This window comes from Mustela nigripes, chromosome 4 (assembly GCF_022355385.1).
Source record: "Mustela nigripes isolate SB6536 chromosome 4, MUSNIG.SB6536, whole genome shotgun sequence".
NCBI lineage: Eukaryota > Metazoa > Chordata > Mammalia > Carnivora > Mustelidae > Mustela > Mustela nigripes.
The window spans coordinates 89,420,987-89,434,202 of NC_081560.1; the positions used below are offsets into that span (position 1 = coordinate 89,420,987).

At 34.0% G+C, this 13,216-nt stretch overlaps 1 protein-coding gene across 1 annotated transcript in view; it reads right to left on the bottom strand.

The window, feature by feature from the left end:
- The window catches only part of COG5 (component of oligomeric golgi complex 5), a 300,872-nt gene that overhangs the window by 169,239 nt on the left and 118,417 nt on the right, over positions 1-13,216 (bottom strand). Inside the window, exon 7 of the mRNA XM_059397031.1 lies at positions 1,378-1,508. Within this exon, the coding sequence (XP_059253014.1) occupies positions 1,378-1,508 (131 nt within the window). The remainder of the gene's footprint in view (positions 1-1,377; positions 1,509-13,216) is intronic.

The window sequence follows — 13,216 nt, forward strand, 5'->3', positions numbered from 1 at the left end:
TTATTTATTTGTCAGAGAGAGAGTGAGTGAGAGCGAGCACAGGTAGACAGAGTGGAAGGAAGAGTCAGAGGGAGAAGCAGGCTCCCTGCGGAGCAAGGAGCCCGATGTGGGACTCGATCCCAGGACGCTGGGATTATGACCTGAGCCGAAGGCAGCTGCTTAACCAACTGAGCTACCCAGGCGTCCCGGGAGTTTCCCATTTCTTGACTGGGGCTTGATTTTACAGATGTGTTCACATGGTGGTATTTCACTCTACATGCATGTGTGTGTGTGGTATTTCATTCCATATGTACTTATCATCCATTCACTTTTCATTATGTAAATAATAATCAATGTCAAAAGTTTATTTTAAACAGTGATACTCAGTTATGCTTTTTAAATTTTAACCATGAAGAATCAGAAGTCAAACAAGTACCTTCCTGATTTAGAGACTACTTAGAGAATAAAATATTTGTAAAATTATTTTTGTCCAGTACAAATACACAAAATACAACACCTAGTTTAAAGGATCCAAATAAAAATAGACACTAATAATTGTATTTGGGTCCAATACAAATGGAGAAAATATCTGGGTGCAATTGAAATGTAGAATAATAGGTTACATCTAATTTGTTGATTCAACTACATCAATAACTTTGGATTTCTTCAACTACAGAATATTTAGCAACAGGCAAATGATACCTAAGAAATATCTCAAGCCAAAATATATATATTTTTAAATTATGGCACAGATGGGACCCTGAATGGCTCAGTCAGTTAAATGTTTGCCTTCAACTCAGATCATGATCCTGGGGTACTGACTGAGCCCCACATCAGGATGCCCTGCTTAGCGATAAGCCTGTTTCTCCCTCTCACTCTTCGCCACTCTCCAGCTTGTGCTTTCTCACACTCAAATAAATAAATAAACAAATATATACACAGTGATTGTAAATGGTGCAAGATTCTGGGGTTAGAGTGCTTAATATCTGGATCCAAAATATACCATGTGATACTTAAGTTCTCAGTCTCCTCATTTGTAAAACGGAAATAACAATACTGACTTTACTGGGTTGTTGAAAGGCTTAAATAAGTAACAGTGCTTAAGACAAAATAAGCATATTCAACAGGTATTAACGGTCTATCTACATAGACATATAAATTATATCTCATATTTTATATATCACATACTAAAATCTTGTAATCTATTTTTAAAATTAGATAAACATATATTAAATAAAATTTCCCTATACTTAACTCCATACCCTACTCTACAATTTAAACTGTAGACATGGTTCTTCAGCGATGAGGGCATATATTAGTTTTTTAACCTCAAAGTCAAATCTTCATCTGTCTTACAACATATTTAACACATTAACAAAATGCTATTACTTTTATTACCTGTGTCTCTACACCCTGTTCCAGGAGGCGCTTAGCTTGATTTTCCACTTCAAGTCGAGCTCTTGCAATAAAAAGTAAATCATTTTCTATTACTTCTATTCCAGAAAGATCTATTCCTTGAGAAAGATAATCTATTAAAAAAAAAACACCAAAAAACACACACATTTAAGTATTTCACTATTGAATAAATATCAAGGCACTGAACTACCATATCTAATTCTTCAAAATACTTCCCTTTCCAAATTTTTATTTTAAAAAATATAGTTACCCAAACATTTTCTATTTAATAAATAACTTCACTCTGGAGCAAAACATTCTAAATAAGATAGAGTTGATAAAGCAGGAATAGAAATCATAATTATAGTAAATTCCCAGTAATGTCAACATATTACATAAAAAGTAGTATCAAATTTATTTAAATATAATGAAATATTCTGATCTTGGAAACCTTAGAAATCTGTTGCAAGACAGTTTTAAGTTATTTTATAGTAACAAAATATCTGAAATAATCAGCATTTGAATAATTAATAAATCATGAAAATAATTTAGCATGCTAGAATTTATCATGCTGTCAGTTTATATGATTTTGCAGACCTAAGAGCAGCTTACATTAAAGGATTTTCATGATATCATTGAATAAAAAATTTATAAAGAGGAATCAACTACTTATAGAATTAACATTCTATTTATAAAAGTATACAGAGCAAGAATCATGAAAAGATCTCTACAAAGATGTTATCAATAATTGTGCATACTTAAAATTTGATAGTTTTTAAAAAATTTTTATGTTTTGACTTATTTTAGACATATCTAACGTAACTAAAATGCTAAAACTAAGGTCAAGATTTTAAGATTACGCAGCTTATTCACAGTTCTAAGACTCTGTTTTTTATTTTTAACAAGATAAATTATTTCTAAAAAATACTACTGTTTTATATAGAAGATTACTTTGTTGTCTATTACTCAACAGAATATCAAATCTGTTTTTCAGATTTTTATTCTTTTAATTGGAGCTGATTTTTTAAGTCTTCTTAAAATATATTTCAAGCACTTAAATCATCTTTTACTTAAGCAAAGTCACAGCATACTACCTACTGAATGCTAACGAACCACTTAGTTAACTATCCACTCTAATATCTACTGACAGAACACCATATATATAGTTAGTACTACACAAGATGACAAAAAGAAATCAAACAGAAGGGCAACTGAGCAGTGGTTATTGCTAATGGCACCTCAACCATAAGCATTTTTGTTAAATGTGCATATTTAAAGGGACTTTAGACTACCCCAGTGGAAAGTTTTGAAAAACCTCTAAATCAAACAACAACAACAACAACAATATCAAAACCCCCTCTAAATCATATGGGCTTAGGATTCTGCCTCCTAATTTACTCACGAAGTGATCACAGTCACAAGATATAGCCAGCCTCATTAAGCCTCAATTTTTTCACCTGTAAAATGCCAACAGCATATAAATCACGCCCTATATAACTCTTAAAACTATCATCAGAATCAAAATAAGTGAACAAATGCCAAAGTACTTTATATACCAATCCATTATGTAAATGTGGGGTGGATTATAATACACAAAAAAGTTTTTAATCTTATTTTTAATTTTAAATTTTATTTTTCAGAGAATTTTTTGGGAAAACTATATTTGACTCCAGTCATGGTAATGATCAATGAGGAAATGCTATGTTTACCCTAAAATACTTACTAGACAATATAGAATCAAACTACAGGCATGCACACACAATAGAAAATAAGTATTTTCTTTTCCAGCCAGTTATCAATGTGTTTCTTTTTTTCTGTAATCTGAAGAGGAAAAATACTACAAGTAAGAAAAAAAGAAGGGGGGGGGGTGAGAGACACTATGAGTAAGAGATCTGTCTGGATTCTATTTCTTTCAAATATATTTCTGAATATAAGTCTTGCCACCTTTGGTACCAGTTACTTTATTTGAAAAACAAAGAGCTAGAGGATATAAACCCTAAGGTTCCTTCCATTTATACTTTTCCAGAGATAAACAAAGCCAAAAGTTGCTTTACTCTTATGAATGCTGATCTGTCGCTCTGGAGACAATTCAAATCATTCACTCAAACCTTTTATTGAGTATCAAATATTTATAAATCACAGACACCAAAGAAATGAACCAGACTTAATTTCTCACCCCAAGTAGCAAAATCTAAGAACGAAAAACAAAGCACAAAGTTGCAATCTCTGAAAGATAAAGATAAAATGTATTATGCTAGGTGTCATGGGAACAAAAAGAAAGTAAATATTGTTTATGTTATCACAGTCTACCATCCAGTAGGGGTGAGAGGATAGTAAATGATTAATTCCAATACTTATTTAAGGTAAACAATGGTCCCCATCACATTATCTAACCTACTCCTTCTCCAACTGCCCCATTCTGTTCATCCACACGGTATAATCACTTAAAAAATACAAAGGAATACAAAGGATTCTATTGCCTGGGAGGGAGAAAGGCCCTATTATTTTCCTTACTGATTACTCCACAAACCAGCTTTTTAATAAAAGAGGTTCAGTACAGAAAGGGGTGAAAAACAACAGAAAAACAAAGTAGCAACACCCCACAAGCACCTAGCCAGGAGAGTGGAAGGATTACATCAAGTTGTCCGCTCTTGTTTAATTGTCCCATACAATGGCAATCAGTGTTTCAAGTCTTCGCAATCTGCTCTTTGTGAAACATATCTAGGGAATGGGGCCAAGGACAAGATGATGATGATGATTCCAATAACAATAAATATAATTTTGAACACGTAACATATAGAGGGCATTAAATCAGACACAAAATATCTTTTTATTATTTTATGTATGCTTCGATTATATGTAATATTTTAAACAGCCTTGCTAGAAATATTATTTAATTATTAAAAATTCAGTTGGCTAGTAGGCAGCAAAGAGAATTTAAATCCAGATCTGACTTCCATCTTTTCACTAGATCATCCCAGGCCAATCCCACAAATCTCTGAAAGAAGAAAACTTTATATTCAAAGGATAGATAGCATTCCTCCCATAGTACTCCAGAGTTTGCTCAGTGAAAGAATAAAAACGTAAAAATCTTATCAAAATTAACTGGAGAGAGCACCTGCGTGGCTCAGTGGGTTAAGCCTCTGCCTTCAGCTCAGGTAAATTTCAGGGTCCGGGGATTCAGCCCCTTATCAGGCTTTCTGCTCAGCAGGGAGACTGCTTCCCCCCCCCCCCCCCCCCCCCCCCCGCCCGCGGCCCCCCCCCCCCCCCCCCCCCCCCCCGCCTCTCTGCCTGCTGCTCTGCATACTGGTGATCTCTCTCTCTCTCTCTCTGTCAAATAGATTTAAAAAAAAAAATTAACTGGGGAATTAAATTAAAGCTGGAACAATGACAGAATTAAAAACTCATATTTTGATGTTCCATAAAAAGGAAAAATTTTGAAATATATAAAATGTCCTTAAATGCTAAATTTTGAAATATGCCAGCATTAGTCACACTTTAACAATTAAACTTTAATATATGTGGAGTACATAGCCAGAATTATCTTTCTGTCACTTATTACTAATACCTGTTGAATCCTTTCCCATACAAAAATATGTATGAAGAAACCAACAAGATCCTTTGGCTTTAACATATCACCTCCTGAGAAGCAAGAAAATGATGAGACTACTTTTCATGGGAAAGAAATGATATTGGTCATCTCTTTGTTTAATTAACCTGAGAAAAATTTAATCTAATATTAGAAGAAAAAGGAATTCAACCAAAACATCTAACACAGGTATCAAGAGGATGGATAACATAATCATAAGCATTTTTTTTTTTGTCAAATATACACAAGTCTTTGAAATTTAAGGTACTAAAAAATAAATTCTGGTTTCCCCTATTACCACTGTCCTGGTCTAAAACACTAAAACTTCAGAATAAATTTCATATGCTTTGCACCCAGGCAGTCACTTGATCTCAGTGATTGGTTCTTGTATTATTTCCTGGGACTAACCCATTTCTTTTTATTTCCTTAGTCTTCAGACTAAACCAATATCTCAATATGACTTTTATTACTAAGATATATGCCTGTCATTTTAATAGACTCTCACGGTTCTAATCAGTACTACACCTGGCTAGCAGAATAAATGTTCTCATGGTTCTCTCCCACTCACGAATTCTATGGCTTCCTGTTCACTAACAATTTCTCTTTCTATTTTGCAACACAAATCCTCTTTATTGATTCCAAAATCCTCACTGCCTCTTCCGCTACCATCATCCTCCTTTGTCTAAAACAAACAAAAAGAAGGGTAATTATAGTTTGGTAAATGATTCAGTGCATTTATTTTTCATATGGTAGCACTAAATTATTGATTTGGAACAAAAGAGATGAGGGAAGGGTTCATGTGTAAAGTTGAGATGGTGCTTGAAGTCAAAAGAAATCAAAGAGGCTAACTCTTCATGCTTCATTATGGAAAGCCAAAGAAGTTAAAAACTAAAAAGTGGAAACACAGGTAGGTTAGTTAAATATGGGGGTAAATACCATGAGAATTAGCAAAAACGTTTTGAAATGACTGCCTCTGGGGAAAAGTAAAGGGTAAAGGCATTGTTATTTTTTTTTTTGAATTTTTTTTAATATAATTTTTTATAAACATGTATTTTTATCCCCAGTGGTACAGGTCTGTGAATCACCAGGTTTACACACTTCACAGCACTCACCAAAGCACATACATTGTTATTTTTTAAATAATAAATCTTATAGAACTATTTGAGTATGCTATGCATATGTAATCTTCTTAACAAATAAAACTAAAGAGTAAATTAGAAATATAGAAAAATAATTTGAAAAATTAAAATAAGGTGGCTAGCTTAAGAGAATAACAGAATTCTCATCTTCTAAATCAATGATTCTGCTTATGGGAATAGGTAATCCTTAAAAAGAAGAAAAAGTGAAGTATTTTGGGTAGGAAGATATTAATCACCATGTTAACTGTAATAAATACATACATACATATGTATATCTGCATGTTGATGTATACATGTGCATATAAAGAGAAACACTGTAAATGACTAAAAACCACTTTGAAAGTCAATTTGGGATAATCTAATACGATTTCATATGAATTTCTCTATGACCAAAATATACCATTCCAAGGCACATACCCAGAGAAGTTCATATATATGTATATTGGAAGACATGTACAATGGTCATAACAGCATTGTTAAAAACAAAACAAACAATCGAAATGACCACCAACTGGAAAAGAGATAAATGTAACATTCATTCAAAATACGAATTTAGAGGAGTAAAAATAAACAATGATAGATATACACATTAATACCAACATCGATAGTATTAAGAAGAACAAAGTTTTAGAAGAATACACACAGCAGGAAGTGATTTATATTAAGACACGCAAAATTAAGCAATATATTATTTAGGGACACATACAAACATTAACAATAATAAGAAAAGTTAGTAGAGACAGGTTGTACAAAAGGCTTATAGTATTCTAATAAATTTTTTTAAGATTTTACTTATTTATTTGACAGACAGAGAGGGAACACAAGCAGGGGGAGTGGGCAAGGGAGAAGCAGGCTCCCCGCCAAGAAGAGAGCCCAATGCAAGGCTCGATCCTAGGACCCTGAGACCTGGGCTGAAGGCAGAGGCTCAACCCACTGAGCCACCTAGGCGCCACTATAGTATTCTATTCTTAAAGTTGGTGGGTAGTATTTGTAGCTTACACATGCTAAAAATGTGGTTTCGTATTTTTATATTTTTCCATTAAATACTAAGTAAGTGTGAACCACTGGTACAGATTATAGCATTACAAATGAGGACATTACAACAGTTATAACTGTACTTTGTATACTCAAAAGACTAAACATGTTAGTAAAGACATGGATAAAGTAATACACAAACTGAACTTCTAGAGATATAAAGGACGAAGTCTGGATGGGATTAATAGTAGATGAGGCCCTGCAGGAAAAACAAAAGATACTGTCCATGAAAAATTTAATGCTAGAATTATTAATTGATAACTGGATAAAGTTTTGTCTTTTCCTTTTAAAAATAAGCTCATTAAGAAATTTTTAGAAATTGGAAAAACATTTCAGGGTGCCTGGGTGGCTCAGTCGGTTAAGCGTCCTGACTCTTGACTTCAGTTTAGGTCATGATCTCAGGGTCCAGGAGATTGAGCCCCACTTGGCTCAGCAGAAGGGTCTGCTTAAGATTCTCTCCCCGTGGGGCGCCTGGGTGGCTCAGTGGGTTGAGCCTCTGCCTTTGGCTCAGGTCATGATCCCAGGGTCCTGGGATTGAGCCCTGCATGGGGCTCTCCACTCAGCGGGGAGCCTGCTTCCCCCCTCTCTCTCTGCCTACCTCTGCCTACTTGTGGTCTCTCTCTCTGTCAAATAAATAAATAAAATCTTAAAAAAAAAAAAAAAGATTCTCTCCCCTTACTATGCTTAGGGAAATAAGTCAATCGGAGAAAGACAACTATCATATGATCTCCCTGATATGAGGAAGTGGAGATGCAATGTGAGGGGACTGGGGGTAGGAAAAGAATAAATCAAACAAGATGAGATCGGGAGGGAGACAAACCATAAAAGACTCTTAATCTCACAAAACAAACTGAGGGTTGCTGGGAGGAGGGGGATCAGGAAGGGGTGGTGGGGTTATGGACACTGGGGAGGGTATGTGCTATGGTGAATGTTGTGAAGCATGTAAACCTGGCGATTCACAGACCTGTACCCCTGGGGCTAATAATACATGTTTATTAAAAAATTTAAAAATTAAAAAAAAAAGATTCTCTCCCTTTCCCTCAACTCCTCCCCCACCCCAGCTCTCACATTCTCCTCCCAAAAAAAGGAAAGAAAGGGGGAAAGAGAAAGAAAGAGGAAAAACATTTCAAAAGGGAGTAATTATATAACCTCACCACTCTGAGGCCACAAAAGCCAAGTGGATCATTGGAATATACATGATTATGTCTGAGAAATTTACAAATCTTCAAATTCTCCAGAAGCACCAAAATAGACTATATCCTCCCCCTGGATGTTTATCTGAGATAGAGCAGAAAAAGCAAAAGCTGACATACAGGAACTGGGCAGCTGGCTATAGTCACTTACCAATGAAAGTGACTCCCTCCTACACACCAACTTTGCAAAGAGCACAATTCAGATATGTGCCTCTGAGAAATTTAAGCAACCTTCAGATGTTCCTAAAATACTTAAAATCTTGGTTGTGCTTAAAAGTGAAAATAAAGGTCTACTCTACTCCTTTAAAATCTTATCCTCCTTTTTAATCTACTCATGAGTTCTTTTGTTCCTGTTTTTATTTGTAATTACACTTGTTTAGAATGTCCAACTTAGTGTTTTAGCATTCACCCATCCTATTATAGTGCTTATAAATACCGATTTTTGATAGCTTCCCAGTATTTCACCAAATAAATGAACCAAAAATTATTTAATCATTTACCTAAGATGGAATAATTATTTATCATAAATAACTATTTTATCTTTACATATAAAAATGTTAAATATCTAGAATTATCCTCTTGGGAAATAATCAAAGAATTACTGAGTCGAAGTATTGCCTTTAAGTTTACGTTAAATAATTTTTTTTTTTTTACTATCTGTATTTACTTTGAAAATCTCTAAATAATTTTACTCCTTTATTTTCTTATATTGCTTTGTATTAATTATATATTAATATTCACTGTTTACCCATCATGTTTGCTACAAATATTTTCCCAGTTTGTTAATTATTTAATTTTTAGTTATTTAGAATATTACTTGAGGCCATTTTCAAAATATAATCATACAATTATATTTTCTAAAAAGCTCCACCTTTATTACTTCTACACTGCCCTGATTATAGACTTTAGACTAAAGCCCACCTTTTACAAAAGCAAGGCAGTGATATATAAAGGATTATCTGGCAAACTGGTGAATAATAATCTGAAAAGGAAAACTGTCATTTTAAAATCAATTCTACAAAAATTTTATCTTTAAATCAAGGTAAGTTGTATTTTAAGATCAGAGCCTATCACAATGACACATTTTAATTCACTGTGGAATATCAATCTTCCTTGCTACCATATTTTATGTTATATAAAGAATACCATTACCAGAGAATACTAAGCTAAATAATAAATTTAAATTAAAACCAGGAATGTAATAACCATAAAACACCACCAAACAACATGGATCATGCAGGGTTATAGTACTGATAGAATTAATTTAACCAATCAACAATGAGATCTGCGCCTCCGCTTACTGAAGTTACTCAAACCAATAATGGTAATAATAATAATAATAATGATACTACAACAGAATCATTATTTGCTATTTGTAAGAAATCTAAGGTAATCTGGTATAGTTCTGAAACCTCTTTTAAAGACACACACACAGTGTCTCATATCCCTCCCCCTCCCCCTTTGTTTGGTTGGTTTTTTGTTTTGTTTTTTCTAAGTATGCTCTATGTTGAACATGGGGCTTGACTTCATAACCCAGGGATCAGGAGTCCCATGCTCTTGAGACTCAGTCACACATGTGCCCCTCTAGTCACTTAAAAAATTTTTCTTTTCACTAAAGAAACAATAGAAAATACATAAATTTGGGGTAGCTGGGTGGCTCAGTTAGTTGGGCATCCAACTCTTGGTTTTGGCTCAGGTCATGATCTCAGGGTCCTGGGATCCAGCCCAGTCTCCATCTAACTCGGCCCCTTCTCCTTCTCACATATATGCAAATAAATAACTCTTTAAAAAAAAAAAAAGGAGAGAGCACAAAGTTAGAAATTTTAAGTCAAAAATACCAACAAAGAAATCTACACACCAATTTTGATTTTCATTTCCTCACTCTACATGTAAAAACTATTTTATTTTTCTAGTTGATATATGTTAATCATATTTAAATAGATATCCTGAACCTAATGACCAAAAAACACCTTTAGGAAAAATACTTTATTTTTTAAAATCATTTTTATTAACATGTAATGTATTATTTGCCCCAGGTCTATGAATCATCAGGCTTATACATTTCACAGCACTCACCATAACACATATGCTCCCCAATGTCTATAACCCAACCACCCTCTCCCTATCCCCCACCCACCAGCAACCCTCAGTTTGTTTTGTGAGATTAAGAGTCTCTTATGGTTTGTCTCCCTCCCGGTCCCATCTTGTTTCATTTTTTCCTTCCCTACCCGCCACAAGCCCTGCCCTCGCCTCTCAGCTTCTCAAATTCCACATATCAGAGAGATCATATGAAATTGTCTTTCTCTGACTGACTTATTTCGCTCAGCATAATACCCTCTAGTTCTATCCACATTGTTGTAAATGGCAAGAGTTCATTTCTTTCGATGGCTGCATAGTATTCCACTGCAGGAAAAAAACATTTTAAAGAAAAATGTTTATGTACAATTGCAGTGTAATTTCAATCATGTATAACATAAACAAAAACATAATGAAATTATAAAGCAAAATTATAAAAAAGTAATATGTATTTGTATGAAAGTAGAAATGGTGACACAGAAAACAGAGAACAAAATAACATAGGTTTAAAAGGTCTAAGAGGGGTGCCTAGGTGGCTCAGTTGGTTAATAAGCCTTTGACTCTCTTTTTTTGGCTCAGATCAGAATTCCAGGGTCGTGAGATAGAGCCCCATGTTGGGCTCTATGCTGAGTATGGAGCATGCTTTCTGATTCTTTCTCTCCCTCTGTCCCTCCCTACCCCCACCTACCCCTCATGCTCATGCTCTCTTTCTTAAAAAAAAAAAATCATTAAATAAATAAAATGTAAAAGATTTTAGTGTATGGCAACCAAAACATAACAAAAAAGTAATAAAATCTTCTCACAATATTATAAACCCATCATAGAAAGAAATAAAAAATATATAATACTTCTAAGTATGGGGGAAAATAGCCAAATGAATCACAAGAGAAATTTCACAAAAATTAATATATACAATTTTTAATTTTTCTAATGAAAAAATAATAATAAAATAAAAAAAGAATGGGAAAATTTTGAAATCAAACATATAAGCTACCATTAAAAACATATATAGTTCTCAACTGGCAAATAATCAAAGGATATTAAAAAACAAGTTTATATAAGAGTAGGTTAATAATTAAGTTAATGTTTGAAAATCTATTAAAACTTTATGATTTAAATTTATTTTTATGAAAAATGAAGTAGTACATGATCACTGGAATACTTATAAAATCAATACAAATCTTTTACTTAAAGTCAATTCTACTCATTTTAGAGAAAACAGGTACATCTTTTCAAAGGCAGTGTATGATATGAAAGAATCAAGTAGGAATGAAAATACCTGAACTTTATTTTACTCAAATCTACAACCTGAGAAAAATTTCTTAAACTTTCTGAGATTACTAAAAATGAAAAATCCTGTTACAAATCTCACAGACTTGTATGGATCAAATGAGATAATATGAATGAAGAAGGTTTTGAAAAATATCAAGAACTACATGTAACTAAGTTACTATTTTTATAAACAGGGTGTTAGTTGCTCCCTTTTTTCTTCCATGGAGAAAGTGTGAAGGGCGCTAAATACCAGATACTCTTAAAGAGTTCAATATTACAAAAAGACAATAATAATAAGAGTAAAATCTGTACTTTTCTAACCAAGCCTTAATTGATCTTACTGCTTATACTATGCCAGAATAACTTCAGGCTTAAGTAAATTCTTGGTTGAATCCTCATATTTCAAGTCCAAAGCAGTTCTCAGGGTATGTTGATCTCTCTTGTTCCTCAAAGCTTCATGAAAATTTAGCATCAAAAGCTTTACTTTTTTTTTCCTGACTCTAATTGCAAGATGGGGAAAAAAAACTTACTATTAGAAAAAAGATATTTTTTCTTTCTTAAATCTTACTCTCTTTTCAGCTAGCACAAAAAATTGTCCAGGGCCAAAAAAAGATAGTGTATTTTCTATCTTTCCTCTGGGCACAGTTTCCACACACACCCCACCACCAACTTTCTAAAACATGGATTTATACAAACTTCCTTTGTTGACCTCCAGGAAGATATGTCAGTGCCTACCTTCCACTCAGTACCTGAGCAGAAGTGTCAATATCTCTCCCTCAAAAAGAGGAGAAGCACTAGATAAAATCAGCAAGGATATTAAAAAAATGACCACCACCAAAAACCAAAAGTATCTAATTGATATCTACAGAGCACTCTGCCCAACAAAAACAGAATACATATTCTATTCAACTACACGTAGAACATTAACCAAAACAGGGCATGTTCTGGATCGTAACACAAACATTTTAAGTTGAAAATTACTGATACCAGACAAAATATGTTCTTTGATCATAATGATATCAAAGAACAATAGAAAAATAACTAAATTTTCCAAACATTTGGAAATTAACACATTTCTAAAGGTTTTTCTTTTTAAGTAATCTCCATACCCAACATGGGGCTCAAACTGACAACCTTGAGATCAAGAGTCTGCATGCTCTACCTGTAAGGACCTATTTAGCCAGAGCACTTCCATCCAGTTAAACCATAACCTTGTTGTTTAACCCTTAAACTGTCCCTGCTCCCCTTCCCCAGGGGACTTACTTGGGAACAAGTTCCAGAAACCAGTCCCAGGTAACAAAGCCCAAATACAAGGGTGGGTCAGGCCAGGTGGAGACATCCAATTAGTGGGGGGTTGCATTCTGTCTCCCGTGTTACCAAGGAATATGGGCCCCACCTTTGGGAGCCTTTCGGGTGCCAATTCTGACCAAGGTGATAGGCTAGTTCAAATATCTACTAGGGTAAATTGTAATTCAATTGGTCACTTATGTGTGACCTAGCATGATTGTGCAGCTTTCTCTGTTGGCCATCTCATTGGC